The sequence below is a fragment of the Mobula hypostoma genome, chromosome 11, assembly GCF_963921235.1.
Source record: "Mobula hypostoma chromosome 11, sMobHyp1.1, whole genome shotgun sequence".
Classification (NCBI taxonomy): domain Eukaryota; kingdom Metazoa; phylum Chordata; class Chondrichthyes; order Myliobatiformes; family Myliobatidae; genus Mobula; species Mobula hypostoma.
Genome location: NC_086107.1, coordinates 67,599,167 through 67,612,330, shown reverse-complemented (window position 1 = coordinate 67,612,330; position 13,164 = coordinate 67,599,167). Strand labels below are relative to the sequence as shown.

The 13,164-nt window shown below is 36.7% G+C and overlaps 1 protein-coding gene across 5 annotated transcripts in view; it reads left to right on the top strand.

Moving 5' to 3' along the window:
• Positions 1-2,702: 2,702 nt before the first annotated feature.
• The window catches only part of phf21aa (PHD finger protein 21Aa), a 406,388-nt gene continuing 395,926 nt past the window's right edge, over positions 2,703-13,164 (top strand). For 3 of the 5 annotated variants that reach the window (XM_063062216.1, XM_063062214.1, XM_063062212.1), the window contains exons 1-3: positions 2,703-3,622; positions 4,286-4,318; positions 4,925-4,990. In XM_063062216.1, coding sequence (XP_062918286.1) covers positions 3,569-3,622; positions 4,286-4,318; positions 4,925-4,990 — 153 coding nt within the window. In that variant the 5' untranslated portion in view covers positions 2,703-3,568. The remainder of the gene's footprint in view (positions 3,623-4,285; positions 4,319-4,924; positions 4,991-13,164) is intronic. The other 2 variants (XM_063062211.1, XM_063062213.1) reach the window with 1 other exon arrangement.

The window sequence follows — 13,164 nt, the reverse complement described above, 5'->3', positions numbered from 1 at the left end:
CTCTGCGAGCTCTTGCGGTAGTTGCCATACCAAGCCATTATGCATCCAGACAAATTGCTTTCAATGGTGCATCAATAACAATTGGTAAGAGTCGTTAGATGATTTGGAGGATTTCTCGAGCCTCCTTGGGAAATACAGGCATTGGCAAACTTTCTTGGCACTGACATCAGTCTGGTTGGGTCAGGACAGGCTATTGGTGATGTTTGCGCCTCTGACCTTGAAGCTCTCAACTCTCACCTCTCACAGCTGATGCAGACAGGGGCATGTGTATCATCCCCATTTCTGAGGTGAATGACCAGCTCTTTTGTTGACATTGAGAGTGAGGTTGTTGCCCTGACACCATGTCACTAGTCTTTCTATCTCCTTCCTGTACTCTGACTCACTATTTGAGATGCAGCCCACTACAGTGGTATCATCTGCAAAAATAGATGATGTAGATTTTCTATGAGACGTCTCAAGCTGTGAGGCACTGGGACACATTTCAAGGTTGCTATGATAATTTCTGTCTTAATTGAGTTCAGCCTGGTTGGGATCTCTTCACAGACTTAACCTCCCTCCCTCATTACTTGATTTGAATAAAATTTTGGTGATCTTATAGCTTCAGAGTCTTCTACTTTAGGGCACAAGTGGTTCTGGTTTAATATTGCTATACCTGTAGTCCAAATCCATGCTTAAAACTACTTCAAGTTGCATTCTCTACCATTCGTTGAAAACCTAAGAATCTACCCAGATTTCATCACCCTTAACTAATAAACACTGGAACCCTAATAATCGAATGTAAGAATCATATCACACACCCATTAATAGCTGTGATAATAAAATCGCAAAAAGTGACACATATAGATCAGCCACGTGATTTCTGGTGGCCAATGAGAGTCGTGCTAAAATGCCACAGCTTAGGAATCATGTGATCGACACTGGCCAATGAAATTGTTTAAAAAGGCACAAGCCAATTTATGCAATTACTGGCCTGTTACTTTATTATTATTCATTTACTACAATAATAGGAACGTTTGAAAAATGTAATGTTTGAAGCGGACAAAGTCATATAAATTCGTCCTATCATTTAAAGTCAATTATTTAATTACTGCGATAATTTAGTTAATTTTAGATTGAACGTGGAAGGGTTTATATTCAAAGCATTTTACACCTCTTTAAAATTAAATATTATAGTAAAATGACTTGAAGGTTGGTTTTGTCGAGAGTAATGGTGCAAGCATGTTTAAATAAAACTGGGCTTTGAAGAGTTAAAGGGAATACTATGTTGGGACTTTAGTCGACTTCATTCGTGCCTGCAGATTTTTCGAACCCTATAAACTTGATACACAGAATTTCATAATTTCATTATTGTTTAGGTCAGTAAAAGTCTCAGATACAATTATTAAAATAACAAAGGTTGGACCGCTATTATAATAGGAATAACTGAAATAATTAAACTGAAGACTAATTAGAACCGGATTCTGTCTCATTCCTTTTATCGCAGGATCTGCAACAAACCTCTGAACATTTCTATACGTCAATGGGGAGCAAATTGTTAATGCCTCTTGGTGAAAATAATTAACTTGTTTTTGTTAAAATAAAAATCACTCGTGGTTTTAAATTTCAGTCATAATAGCTGTAAATTGTAGTTTTTTGAGAGGAGGAGGAGACATTAGCTCTCCTTCTCCTTTCGTTTCTTTTCTTTGATTCTTTTCTAATCCAATTATTGCAGTCTGAAATCTGAAACCCGGCCACTGAAACTTTCAAGCACTCTTCCGCCATTTTGTACTAAACTACAGAGAACAGAAACAAGTTCAAGTCCAAATTTATAATCCTTTTGTAAAGTTCAATTTTTCCCCTTCGCGAAATAATTACATGTTATCATTATATGGATTCTAATAATTAAAATATATCCAAATGAAGACTAAAATATTTCTGACAATCATAACGTTTTAAAAATTAATGTTTAAAAATACCTTAAAAGAAATGCGCAATTGTCAAAAGCACACGTAATAAAATTGTGAGGGTAACATATGTATGGGCAATTTTAAAGCAGTTCCGTTAATATAAAATATTTTTGTTTAATTTTAGAAATTCACATTTCTGCATAACACTTCGACATTTATTTTAAGTTCGGATTCTTAATAACAACAGGTAATTATTATAAACCTAACCCTCGCAAAATGCCCAAATGATTAACTTGGTAAAGTAATCTAAAAATCATGGGAATTGAAAATGAAAGTTTATCTTTTTTCAATTGACCATTTGATTTGAGTGCCAGAGCACTCTGTTTTCTGTTATAAATCAGAATGGGTATGCTAAAATAAGTTACACAAAAAGTTAAATAAATAATCCCATTTGAGTTTGGAGTAAAGTGAGGAGTCGCAGCATCCGGGTACTTTCCCTAGGCAATGAGAGCCACAGCACCGCTGTTCCTTAGGCAAAGTGAAATAAATTCGCCATCGCTCGCGCCGTCAAGTAGTTCTCTTCCCCCCTCCCTCCTCCCAACCCACCTCCACAACTTCTCGCGCTCAGTGAATCCCTCTTCTCCACGGCAGCGCGCGCGCCCCCTGTGCATGCACGCGCGCTAGCTGGCGGGGCGGGAGGAGGGGGGAGGTGGTGGTGGGGAGTGAACAGCCGGGATGGGTGAGGAGAGTGGGAGCTCGCGCGTGCCAGGCAACAGGGCGAGCGAGCGAGGCGCGGGCACGAGTGGAGGGGGAGGGGAAGCAAAGGGATTCAACGTGAGGCGAGTAAGTAAGTGAGGAGAGAGAAGAGAGAGAGAGGGGCCGGGGCGCGCGCGCACACACACTCACTTTTTTTTCTTTTTTTTCCGAGGGGGCAAAAGAAATCGGGATTATCTTTCCTCCTTTTTACCACAGGAAAACTATAGTTCTTTTGAGAAAAAAAAGCCAACAACTGAAGAAGTAACATTTAATTGTGGGTCGGCCGTTTCGCACCGAGGTGTTTTTTTTTCGCTTTTTTTTTCTTCAGGATTTGGAAACGCGAAGGATTTCGCTCCCCCTTTCCCTTTCCCTCCCCTCCCCTCCCACGCCACCCCGACCGCTTTTCTTCTGACCCCCCCCTCCCCTTCAGTCGGTTGATTTTTCGGTGGGATTTTAACTGTAACGTGAGGGCCCTGTGGTTGCGATGATTTAAGGAACGGGGTAAATGTTTTTGAAGTTGCTGTTGGTTGGACTCGGGCAGCTCACCGCCCCCCTCTGGTTCGGCGGCGGTGCAGAGTGATGAGTCCGGTGGATGGGTGAACTTGTTTTGCCTTCACTCTCTGTCTATTTCCCCTTCTCTCTCACTAAATATATTTTATATACTAGGTATAAAACATTTTATCAATATCAAATAAAGTTGATATTTATACACATGCGGCCGATCGCAATGTTTGATGCACTTTCCCCCTCCTGAAATTATTCGGGCCCTGTTTGTTGATTTTGTTTCTCTCTTCATTATTTTTTTTGGCTGCGTGCGGAAAGAGGGGGAAAAAGAGAAGGGGAGCTGGGGCTTTCCATTTTTTGGCCTTTTTAGAGGGGTGGAGAGGAAAAAAAAGTGAAGGAAAGTGGCGCGGGAAGTAGAGGAGATGGAGTTGCAAACTCTGCAGGAGGCTCTGAAAGTGGAAATCCAGTTTCATCAGGTAATCTGGTCTCTTATTTTAATTTACTGCGTGTAATTGCATGTATGTATGTTAATTTCAACCACAGCCTCTCAAAGCACGCGCACTATGTAAGTCGTATGAGTTTGTTAAAATGAGATTAATTGGCAAGGAAGCATTTATTTCAATTTATATCATTAAAAATAATTAGCAAACTTTTTAAAATAAGGCTAACTTTTTAAAAAGAACTTAATTTGATATGTCACTTATTTAAATAACAAGATGAGAGCGAGTAAGTTAAATAGGTTAAAGTACTACATACAATTGTTGAAAAGTTGCGGACTGACTAACTTCTTTGGATTTCTGTGAGGAACAACTTTGGATCCAAAGCGTAAAATATCAATGCGTTCATAATGTTTAATGAAATAGGGTTGCTTGTACTCTGAAAGTATTACTCACTTCTGATTTTTGAATTGGAAATAAATAATTTAAGGCCCACTTAATCAGCAGTAGAGGACTTCCTAGATGTATTTGAATCATAAAGCCAAATTAGGGCTAATAGAGTTTATATTTATTGGGGGAAAATAGAGGTAGGGTGGAACAAGTTAGAGCTTGGATTGATCAATAAAACCAGTTCAAATACTTTGTATATTCTGGCATTGTCTCCTCCCTAGAACATTAACTTTCTCTATTTTATCCATGCAGAAACTTGTGGCACAGATGAAACAAGATCCACAGGTATATATTGTACTGTGTTCACCTTTTAAAATATCTGCATTTACTTTATCACAAACTAGAGAAAATCTGTAGATGCTGGAAATCCAAACAACACATACAAAATGCTGGAGGAACTCAGCAGGCCAGGCAGCATCTGTGGAAAAGAGTATAATCAACATTTCGGGCTGAGACCCTTCATCAGGACCCGTGAAGAGTGTTGGCCCGAAATGTGGACTCTGCTTTTTTTCTGTAGATGCTGCCTGGCCTGTTGAGTTCCTCCAGCATTTTGTGTGTGTTATTTGTATTTACTTTATTTTAAAAGTTTAGGATGTTAAAATGTTTTATTTCATTTTGTTTCCTAATTTTTCATAGACATAATAGAATTGTTTTCATGAAATGTTATAACTGTCTTATTCTGAAATGTAAGAATGTTTTAATCCAATAAGGAAAGACAATGAGGTAGCTACAGACATTTTATTTTTAAAAAATTGACTAACCAAAATGGCTTTTTGAGATCCTCTAGCATATTCAACTGGAAAATGTTGAATGACTCATTTTCCTAGTATGATAGTAGGGCTAGTATTCGTAATGACATGTGATATTACATTGTTAAATTTTATTTCACAGAATGCTGATTTGAAGAAACAGCTTCATGAATTGCAAGCCAAGATAACCACACTCAGTGAGAAACAAGTAAGGGGAATGATTAATTTGTGACTGTTCTATTTCAAATGGTTGTGTTTGCTCCAGAGATGATCTCTTCTGGTAGATGGATTTTCCTGAAAGCTTTAGTAGTTGGAGTTGAGTGGTGTTGGTTGGGAAATAAAGGGAAGAACTGATGTTGAGAGAGTTCCAAATGCACGTTATCCTTTTTGTTGTACTTTTTTTTACCAAGTGTTGGAACAAACAGATATTTCTTCAGTCATATACTTTCATTCTAATCTCCTTGGACTTCCTGAAACTCTTCTGTTCATGTATTGTCAGTTCCCTTTGTTATTGCATTAGCGGTGCAGAATTGTACTTTAATGATATTTTAATGGGTTTTTGCATAAATAAAGTTTACATTCCCATAGGCTTCCTTCATTCTCACTTGATCTCATTTAATTTTTTTAAGAAGCACTCTTAAGATTTAGCCATTTTTATTTTTCCCCACCCCCCATTTCTTTGTTTCTGATTCTGGATTCTTTATGCAATCAGTTCCATAAAATAAATACATCCAGTATTTAATTTATAGCATCCCCCTCTCTGCTCAAAAGAGACAAGTAATATTTTGTAAAGATATGTAAGATTTGGTTTTCTGAATAACATTATTTTGCTTCACTTCTGAGCAATTTGTGTCTTGAGCTGCCTATGTGATAAAAATGATGTATTTTTGAGGCAGAACTGGTAAAAGCCATAGAAGCATTGCAGTTTAAACTTCCATTCTTGGGCCTATTGATGTACTGTACTTTAAATTCTAATGCAGAATCCTCATTTACAGTTTTAAATCTTCTGTTTTTAAAGCCTTGATCTTTTTATATTTCTGTAAAGTCAACTCTGATCTATGATCACATGATACTGCCTTTATAGCCATGTATGCAGAAATATGAGAATGACAGTTTGGATTTAGTTTGCCAATTTTATAAATATTTTTTAAAGCTGGCGGTATTAGTAAGTTAAATTAGTAGATTTGGGTGAAGATTTGGTTAATAAATCAGGGAACTGCTCATGCTCATTTATTATTATTTTGTAAACTTTGCTGTATTTATGGCTTTAATTAAGCATTGGTATAATTTCCCTTCCCTTGTAAGTGTCTGTGTTTGTGTATGACATCAGCCTTTAAATCCCACTTCTGACCAAACATTTGGTCATCTTCCCTAATTTCTCCAAATGAAGCCGTGTTAAATTACATTAATGTTTTATTAAAATGCTCCACTGCACCAAAAACTTAATTGCAAATTTCTGTGAACATTCTTAAACTTTAAAGTTTTTTAAACCACTTAGCATGTCTAGAATTTGCCCAATCATCAAAAATATTAATTTTAATTGCAGCCACCCTCCTATTAGAAACATTTCTGAATTCTGTTCAGATAGATTTTATATTTTCTGCTTTTACTAAACCAAGGACTTGTTGATGGCAAAAATGGAAACTCCAAATAATTGAACATATTCATACTCAGAAGATGCCGTGCTTGAGTTTTCTCTTTCTTGAATGCAACTGGACAATTTTGCTGAATCCTTTAGCTGCTAAAATATGTAACTTGTCTTGCTGCAAACCTACCACCTGCTGGCCATTTGTGGTGTACAGGGCTCTCTCTTTGGATTTGTGGAATCAATGCTACATTTTCTGCATAGATATAAAGCTTTGTTTTGTGGTTATCTGAATATGATTTGTCCTACAAAATTTCAACAAAACTCATCAAAAATGATAGCCATTAAATAGCAAGCAATGTTTACAATATCTGGCTTTGTCTGCTTCCTAGTTCTGGTTGAAGAGAAGATGCACAGTAGCAGTAAGTGACAGCGAGGTATTAAGAATATGCAGAGAGTGTATTGTTAATCATCTAAAGCTTGTAGCACATTGGAGCAGCAGTTAATGTGATGAAGGAATGTAAGCTTATTCTCACTGCCTTGAGTTTCTGAATGTAGCACTTGTGGCTTGGAATGGAGTGTGGAGTGATGTAGATTTTCAGAACAGAAGCTTAAATTTGGAGGAAATTATTGGAACACCTTTTATTTCCTTAATCAGTTCAATAATGGAAGAAAGCTGGCATGGTAGATTGCTGTTTATGGGACCTGCTATTTGAGGAGAAAATGGGAAATATATTCTCAGTATTAGAATTTTTCTGTGTAGTTATTAAAGATAACATATTAGAAAAGTATTTTAAAAGTATAAAGGTCAAAAGAAAACTTGCAAAGATGAATTGTGTGATATATTTGCGGTTTAAAAAATTTTTGAATGTCATTGCAGTATTATGTCCTATGGTAAACTTTATTGTAATATTGTATTCAAACTGTTTATCAATCACACGTCTTGACAATTTTTTAAAGGAAGTCTTGTTAAAAATAGATCTATGGTATAACATTTATGCAGTTATAAGTAGAAGTGATATCCAAGCACGGTAACAATTTTTGATTAAATTGCATGAGTAAAAAAATGTAGTGGGATGCATGCGTGCATTGATTTACTACTTAACTTTTCTGTCTTTGTTTCCAAATTCATGAATTCATGATTTGGATTCTACTCAGTGTTCAAACTTGGTACTCATTTTCACTATGGCTCTGAAATTGAAGGTTCCATATAATGCTCAGCTTATGGGTGACACAAACTAAGTCCAACTCCTAGAAGCTCTTTGGGATTTTTACCAGGAGCCAAACCAATGTTTCAGCTTTGCCATCTGTGAAAGCAGCCTTTACAATATTTTGAAATACCCTTGACATTCAGAAATATCTTAAAACTATGAAAAATAAATGATTTAACACTTTAAAAATATTCATAATTTGTAAGTAAAATAATCTGAAATACACTTAAATAAACTCACTAAACCAAAGATAGTAAAAAATGTGAAAACCGAGAAACTGCAAATGCTTGAAATGTAAGATGAAACTGAAAATACTGGAGATACCCAGCAGATCAAGCAACAGCTCTGGGTAAAGAAATGGACATTATGCGGACGAAAACCTTTCATTACTATTGATAAAGGGTGGGAGACCTGAAACCTTAACATTTTTTTTCCACAAATGCTGCCTGACCTACTCCAGTATTTTTTGTTTTATTTAAAAAGTATCTTGCCTTGCTTGTTTGCACCCTTATAATCCCCATCAAAATGAAAAGGCCCATGCATTCTGTGCTCAGAATCCATCACAGGATCTGAGAATTTTTCCCCCTCTTTGCTTGCTGGTGTTGCAGATTTCCATCAAGCTGCTTTTCCACTGTTTGGCTCCACATGAAATCCAATGGTAAAACACTGCAAGGAAATCAACATCGGATCTCTGAAAGCAAGATTTGAACAAGAGTTTGTACACAAATCTGACATGGTAAATGCTACTACTTCCAAGTGGACTAGCTGGGAAAGCCCAGCTGAATTTGGGTAGATTTTCAAGGGATGTTTGTATTGGAATAGCCTTAATTGAGGTCTTCCTCAGGTTATGATAGAATTGCATTCTTGAGAGCTGTTCAGATTGGAGTGAGACCAGCCAGCAGTATATTTTAAAAAACAAAGGCTAACTGAAAACACCGTGTTGTTAAATCAGGATGTTTAACTCAACTTCAGATATTGCCACAAACAGTTCTCAAACAGAAGGTGCAGCAGCCCCGCAGCAGCTAATAATCTCATCCTGCTGGCTTCTCAAACACCCGTCTGTACAACTATGCCCAAGTTGGACCATCATCGCCTGTGAAAGACCTACAATCAAATTCTGGAAATCCTTTTAATATGCAGAGTTAATAAATGCCTACAGCACATTGGTTAATGGCTACCTCATCAATAAAACTCCAGGAATAATGTGTGGGAAAACTTGAAAGGGAAAGGTAATTTCAGGTTTTAGAGATGCTGTGGAATAACAAAATGAGATTTTTGTATTTCACTTCAGTCCTTTTACTTGGAGATGTTGAAGGAATTGGGATTTGCCATGAAATACAGAGACTTCCACACTGGCAATTCTCAGCGTAAATGCTGCTGATTTCAGATTATGTGAAAGCAGATTCCTTTAACTTGCTTGCCATCCTTCGCTGGTTATGTTCTGACATTTGATTTCCTGGAGGCCGGCAGCAGTGAATGAGCTTACTGCAATTCTCCAGCAGTTATACTAGTGAATCTGCCAGCTGAGACTGATGCAGGAACAATAAATGTTATTTGAATTTTCATAAGGCCTGGCTAAGTAAAAGTTTTATTTATCCAATTAAGTTTGCTTATTCTTTTTTTAATGTTAGGTACATTCTGAGTTTTGACAGCTTGCTAAATGTCAGAGTGGATCTTATTCCTGCTTTCAAGGATATTTTCAGCTGGTGAGTGGGCAGGTCAAAACTAGTTTCGTCCATAAAATGCGGAAGGCTATACTGTTGCACAGGGCCTTGTTGATTTTAGATATAGATAACTTTGTATAGCAAGTCCACACTGGCAGTTGTGGAAGTTGCCACAATGGTCACAAGTTTAGGCCCAGTTTGTTTTTTGTAGGTTAGTTGGGTGCATACCAGAGCACCCCCCCCCCCAACCATGACACAAAAAAATTAGTTTAGAATGCATCCACAAATAAAATAACGGTTCTTTTCTGGGGGGAGAAGACTTAGAAAATACTCAGAACCACAGAATTCAATTGGAGAACATCAGCAAAAGAAATGTATATAAATGGGACCATTTATCAGGGTTCACAAAGCAGATTTTAAAGTGTTGGTGGTTTTGTGCCTGTAAATTGAATATTATTTTATTGGCTAATTGCCATTTGGTGGTTTCCGCACTTCTAGAGGACAGTTGCTACATCTTCCGTGCTTTAGGATTGCTGCTAAGATGCTTCCTATGCGGCAATTGTCTAAATAGGCTCTAAAGTTAACGATGGGTTAATTGCTGAAGTTCAGATTTTTTTAATACAGTACCACATCTTGGTCAAGCTGTAAAAGTTACATTATCAATAGAAGTTAACTTTTCGATTAACTTCATTATACTTTTAGAACCATGGAGTATAAAGGGGACACAGTAGTTACAAAAATTTGGTATTTTCACATAATATAAACGTTTTCACATAACATAATACGTTGCCTCTACCACACTTAAGGCAGCTGTCAAGACTGACATTAAAAGAACTCTTCATATTGCTATGTAAGAATATGTTCTTACTGAAGTATTTTATTCTAGTCACCAGTGATTTTAATCTGTGTAATTCTATAAAAGATAACATAATCAAGTAGCAGGGTAATCATTAGAACAGTTTCTAAATTGTGCATGCTGGGATTAGTTTAAGGTTTTGAATGTTTTCAATAATATGGACAATGAAATCATTGGTAACAAATAGATATTTTGCAAAAATGGCTTCTGATCATATGTACAACATGTATAATGTCCACAACAATTGTGAGGCTAGTGTCGCACAATTTTTTTGGAGATAATTTCCAGTCAATCTGATTGAAATTCATTATATGAATTTTGCTTCTTAGTTGCGTGGCATACAGGAAATATTTAATTTAACCAATCCTGTAAACTACATGAATTACAAACTATTCACACAATTAGACTTTCTTCTTTGCATTTGGAATTGAATTTGTACTTTTTTAATTTGGAGTCTTTTTCTTTTAGAACAATTAATGCTTTTATTATAAAGTCAAATGAGTACAATGTCTAAAGTAGGGACTCCACCCTTTTTGAATGCCAGAATAGATAGCTCCCAAGTTAACATTAAAAATATTTTGGCATGTTGAAATTTTGTGCACAGCACTTTAAGGGAAAAAAAAACTTGGGTGGAGTACAACTGTTTGCCTGAAGTTTGCTCTATCATTTAAAACATGATCTAAATGAAGTAACCTGACATTTAATATTCCTGTTCAGCAAAAATCTGGTTTAAAACATAAGGGTGTGAAGTAGGATGAATGGATGCAGTTGTGATATGGATTGATCCTGGTGTGGTTGAGTAGCAGGGCAGAAGGATCTTACCTTGTGTATACCTTATTTGTATTACTCTTTCTCTGGCACCCATCCCCTCAAATTCTAAAACCTGGACCTGGCCAGGATATTTCTGACCACCTCCATCTTTCGGCCTCCTGTCTTGTGTCAAATTTCCTTTTGAGACTTTTTACTATGTAAAAGGTGGTATATGAATGCCATTGTTGAAAGCCATATACTGAGAAACTAGCTTGGGTTTTTATTATTTTAAAGGTGTTGCTGGTATTTTTGTCTTTATCTATTCCATTTTACCAATGTGATGGACATTGATTTCTGGAGCCGGTGCAGCCTTTATGGCAAAAGTACTCTCATGATACTGTAGGATAGGGTTTAGAATTTTTGACCCAATGTTGATGAGGAATGATCATATACATCTAAGTCAAAGTGCTGTTTGACTTGGAGGTAGTATTGTTCCTATGTTCTTCTGAAATTGCATTGTTTTTTGTGTCAGTGGAAATGCTATCCAAGCATTGATGGAAATAATCGTAACTTTGTTGCTGGCTTGATTGTGTATGCACCACAATAGCTGAAAGTTCGTTTCTTTGTTCCCAAGACATTCCAGAAGTAGAAGATAATAGTGTATGTGTATTACTAAGCTATAATATCGTGTTTTATGATTCCGCATATTGTTTTTCTTTATTCATTCAAGGGATGTGGGCTTTGCAGGTTGAGCCAGCACTTAATCATCCATCCCTAATTGTCCTTAAGCAGGTGATGGTGACGAGTTTTCTTGACTGCTGCAGTCCTTCAGGTGTGGATATATCCACAATGCTGTTAGGGAGTGAGTTTCAGGATTTTGACCCAGCCGTGATGAGGGATTGGCAAAATATTTTCAAGTCAGGAAATAGTATGGATTAGAGGACAGCTGCCAGTTGTTTTTCCAGAGATGCTGCAAACTTAATTCAAATAATCTGATCTTTCAGTTTTGACATGGAATTACCAATCTTGTGTATCATTTACATTGCTTAACTTAAATGATTGATTATGGAGGGACGGTTAAAAAAGCAGATTACTAGCATTAAGCTGTGGTGTAAGTATATTCCAAATAATTTCACTATTAGAGTTGTACTTTATTGCATGCTGCAGCTGAGTTTTTGTTATGGGATTTCATTTATGCAACGTAAAGAGGTTCACATAATTATTATCCAAGATGACTTTTAAGAATGTCATGCAAGAAATGGAAGTAGGAGCAGTTTATTAGGCCCCTTGAGTAAGCTATGCCATTTAATAATATCGTACCTGATCCTGGACCTCAAATTCTTATTTCTACGCAGTCCCCATGTTCTCTTAGGTTGCTTGGTAATCCAAAGCATCTGTGGCCTTGTGATTGGTATAATATTTCAAAATTAACTTGCTATAAACTTACCTTAAATTGGCATATTATAATAAAAAGAAGCTGCCCCTATTAGCCAGGCAAAGCCCATATATAGGTATCATGTAGTAAACATTGACAGGAGAGAAAGACTTGTATAGAAACTTTCATGTCAAAATGTCCCAAGTGCTTTAGTGCTGCTTAGTATTTTGAAGTATTGTTGTTTTCTAATGTAATAAACTAATCACATAGAAGAGGTGTACAGTCATTTCTGGATTTACCTTTTCATACTTGAATATAAATGATTATACTAGGGATTATTTTTCAATAGGGTGGACTTGAAATGCAGGTAACTGAAGATTTTGAACATTCAAGACATTTTTGTTTAAATGTAAAGTGTTGTTGGTAACTTCTGTTGCCTCATTCAAGCGACTATTTTTCATGTGAATTTGCATCATGGATGCTCCTTTTCCATGTGTTATTTGTTTAAATTGTAAATTGAAACTGGCAGTGAGAACTCATCCTTGTGTTACTTTGGGAAATTGAGGTGAATTAATAGTTCTGTTTTTTGGGCCTTCTCTGATAAACTTGGTAGAAGGGAAGCAGAGCAGAATGCATCATTTGGTGGAAGAGTGAGTCCAATGCCTCATAGCAGTGGCTTTGGTTTAACTCAGCTCTTGCATCGTTTTCCTGTTGTCTGTGCTGCCAGCTGCCCCTGTGCTGTTCTGGTGGACTCATCATTGAGTCCCAAAGGGGCAGCACAATTTTCCAGCTGTCATGTCAGGGAAAACAGTCCCAGCCTGTACTGTATTAAAATTTTTGGAAGCTTGACTGCCTTTGTCCAATGAAAGGGATCCATCAGCTCTTGATTGTACTTTTGTTATTTGGTTGCTTCAATGATTTTAATTGTGTGCAAGTATGAA